Source organism: Penaeus vannamei, chromosome 12, assembly GCF_042767895.1.
Source record: "Penaeus vannamei isolate JL-2024 chromosome 12, ASM4276789v1, whole genome shotgun sequence".
NCBI lineage: Eukaryota > Metazoa > Arthropoda > Malacostraca > Decapoda > Penaeidae > Penaeus > Penaeus vannamei.
This window is the reverse complement of record NC_091560.1, coordinates 2,660,421-2,664,000: the sequence shown is the minus strand read 5'-3', so window position 1 is coordinate 2,664,000 and position 3,580 is coordinate 2,660,421. Positions and strand designations below refer to the sequence as shown.

Sequence of the window (3,580 nt, the reverse complement as noted above, 5' to 3'; positions counted from 1 at the left end):
TCTTCTCTTGACCTTTTTTTTCTTGACCTTTTTCCTTGACCTTTTTTTTCTTGACCTTTTTTTTCTTGACCTTCACGCCCAGGAACGAACGAAGAGGCTGTTTCCTCTTAACGACTTATCAGCGAATGATTGTCACGAGTGTCCTTCGTCACGGGATGGTGGAGGAAAGAGGTTTTTTTTTTCTTTTAGATATTTGAGATGTGCTTCCATTTTGACTTCCTATGAGCTTGGGTTTGACTTCATTTTGACTTCCTTTGAGTTTGATTTTGGCTTCATTTGGGTTTCAATTTGACTTAATTTTTGGGCTTCATTTTGACTTTTTTGGGGGGGCTTTAATTTTACTTCCTTTGATATTAATTTTGACTTCCTTTGAGCTTCATTTTGACTTCATTTTAAGCTTGATTTTGACTTCATTTTAAGCTTGATTTTGACTTCATTTTGACTTCCTTTGAGCTTGATTTTGACTTCATTTTAAGCTTGATTTTGACTTCATTTTAAGCTTGATTTTGACTTCATTTTGACTTCCTATGAGCTTGATTTTGACTTCATTTTAAGCTTGATTTTGACTTCATATGAGCTTGATTTTGACTTCATATGAGCTTGATTTTGACTTCCTTTGAGTTTGATTTTGACTTCATTTGGGCTTGATTTTGACTTCCTTTGAGTTTGATTTTGACTTCATTTGGGCTTGATTTTGACTTCATTTTGACTTCATATGAGTTTGATTTTGACTTCCTTTGAGTTTGATTTTGACTTCATTTGGGCTTGATTTTGACTTCATATGAGCTTGATTTTGACTTCATTTTGACTTCATATGAGCTTGATTTTGACTTCATTTTGACTTCATATGAGTTTGATTTTGACTTCCTTTGAGTTTGATTTTGACTTCATTTGGGCTTGATTTTGACTTCATTTTGACTTCATATGAGCTTGATTTTGACTTCATTTTGACTTCATATGAGCTTGATTTTGACTTCATATGAGCTTGATTTTGACTTCATATGAGCTTGATTTTGACTTCATATGAGCTTGATTTTGACTTCATATGAGCTTGATTTTGACTTCATATGAGCTTGATTTTGACTTCATATGAGCTTGATTTTGACTTCATTTTGACTTCCTTTTGAGCTTGATTTTGACTTCATTTTGACTTCCTTTTGAGCTTGATTTTGACTTCATTTTGACTTCCTTTTGAGCTTGATTTTGACTTCATTTTGACTTCCTTTTGAGCTTGATTTTGACTTCATTTGAGCTTGATTTTGTCTTCGTTTGGGTTTCATTTTGACTTCATTTTGACTTCCTTTGAGTTTAATATTGACTTCCTTTGAGCTTGATTTTGACATCATTTGGGCTTCATATTGACTTTATTTGAGCTTGATTTTGGCTTCATTTTACTTCCTTTTATGCTTAATTTTAACTTTATTTGAGCTTGATTTTGACATCATTTGAGCTTACTTTTGACTTCATTTGGGCTTCATTTCGACTTCCTCTTGGCTTCATTTTGTCTTCATTTGAGCTTGATTTTGATTTCATTTTTACTTCCTTTTGACTTCCTTTGAGCTTGATTTTGACTTCATATGAGCTTGATTTTGACTTCATATGAGCTTGATTTTGACTTCCTTTGAGTTTGATTTTGACTTCATTTGGGCTTGATTTTGACTTCCTTTGAGTTTGATTTTGACTTCATTTGGGCTTGATTTTGACTTCATTTTGACTTCATATGAGTTTGATTTTAACTTCCTTTGAGTTTGATTTTGACTTCATTTGGGCTTGATTTTGACTTCATTTTGACTTCATATGAGTTTGATTTTGACTTCATATGAGCTTGATTTTGACTTCATATGAGCTTGATTTTGACTTCATTTTGACTTCATATGAGCTTGGTTTTGACTTCATTTTGACTTCATATGAGCTTGATTTTGACTTCATTTTGACTTCATATGAGCTTGATTTTGACTTCATTTTGACTTCATATGAGCTTGATTTTGACTTCATTTTGACTTCATATGAGCTTGATTTTGACTTCATATGAGCTTGATTTTGACTTCATTTTGACTTCTTATGAGATTGTTTTTGACTTCATTTTGACTTCATATGAGCTTGATTTTGACTTCATATGAGCTTGATTTTGACTTCATTTTGACTTCATATGAGCTTGATTTTGACTTCATATGAGCTTGATTTTGACTTCATTTTGACTTCATATGAGCTTGATTTTGACTTCATTTTGACTTCATGCATAGGCTTTTTGCGACTTCATATGAGCTTGATTTTGACTTCATTTTGACTTCATATGAGCTTGATTTTGACTTCATATGAGCTTGATTTTGACTTCATTTTGACTTCATATGAGCTTGATTTTGACTTCATTTTGACTTCATATGAGCTTGATTTTGACTTCATTTGGGCTTCATTTTGACTTCATTTGAGTTTGATTTTGACTTCATTTTTACTTCCTTTGAGTTTAATTTTGACTTCCTTTGAGCTTGATTTTGACATCATTTGGGCTTCATATTGACTTTATTTGAGCTTGATTTTGGCTTCATTTTACTTCCTTTTATGCTTAATTTTAACTTTATTTGAGCTTGATTTTGACATCATTTGAGCTTACTTTTGACTTCATTTGGGCTTCATTTCGACTTCCTCTTGGCTTCATTTTGTCTTCATTTGAGCTTGATTTTGATTTCATTTTTACTTCCTTTTGACTTCCTTTGAGTTTGATTTTGACTTCATTTTGACTTCCATTGGGCTTCCTTTTTACTTCCTTTTGAGCTTAATTTTGACTTCCTTTGAGCTTGATTTTGACTTCATTTCGACTTCATTTTGACTTCATTTCTAAGGCACAAACAAGAACACGTGAACGCCAAGGGAAGGGCTCAGGTCACCATCTTCAAAAGGTCATCAAGACGGGAACCTTTCTTGGGTCAAAGAGGGTCAAGCGGTTTGGCTTCTTGACTCTGAAATTGACGGATTATGTGTTTTTATGTTGGCTTGTTTGGGTATGTTGGTGTGTAGACATGTGTACGTGGATGCTGGATGTTGAAACAGACATATATAAACATATATGGACTATATATATGCATACATTCGCATGCACATGCCCATATGCAAATACACATGTACATATACACATAACTCGCAAACACACACAAACACATAAACACACACACAAACACACACAAACTCACACACACGCAAACACACACACACACACATCACACACACACACAAACACACACACATAAACAAACACAAACACATATACACAAACACACACACACATACACAAACTCACATAAACACACACACACAACACACACACACACACGCAAACACACACACAAACAAGTACACACACAACCCGAACACATAGAAACACACATAAACACAACACACACACACAAACACACACACACACACACAAACACACTACACACCCACACACAAACACACACACAAACACACACACGCAACACACACACAAACAAATCCACACACGCAAACACACAAACAAACACACACACACACACACAAACAAACACAAACACTGACACACACACACAACACACACGCACACAAA

At 34.1% G+C, this 3,580-nt stretch overlaps 1 protein-coding gene across 1 annotated transcript; it reads right to left on the bottom strand.

Annotated features, from left to right (window-relative positions):
- Window positions 1-1,419: 1,419 nt before the first annotated feature.
- LOC138863655 (nucleolar protein 56) lies at window positions 1,420-2,028 on the bottom strand. Its single transcript, XM_070128481.1, has 2 exons — window positions 1,859-2,028; window positions 1,420-1,663 (listed from the first exon to the last, which is right to left on the bottom strand). The coding sequence occupies exons 1-2, from the start codon at window positions 2,026-2,028 to the stop codon at window positions 1,420-1,422; spliced, it is 414 nt and encodes a 137-aa protein (XP_069984582.1).
- Window positions 2,029-3,580: the final 1,552 nt, after the last annotated feature.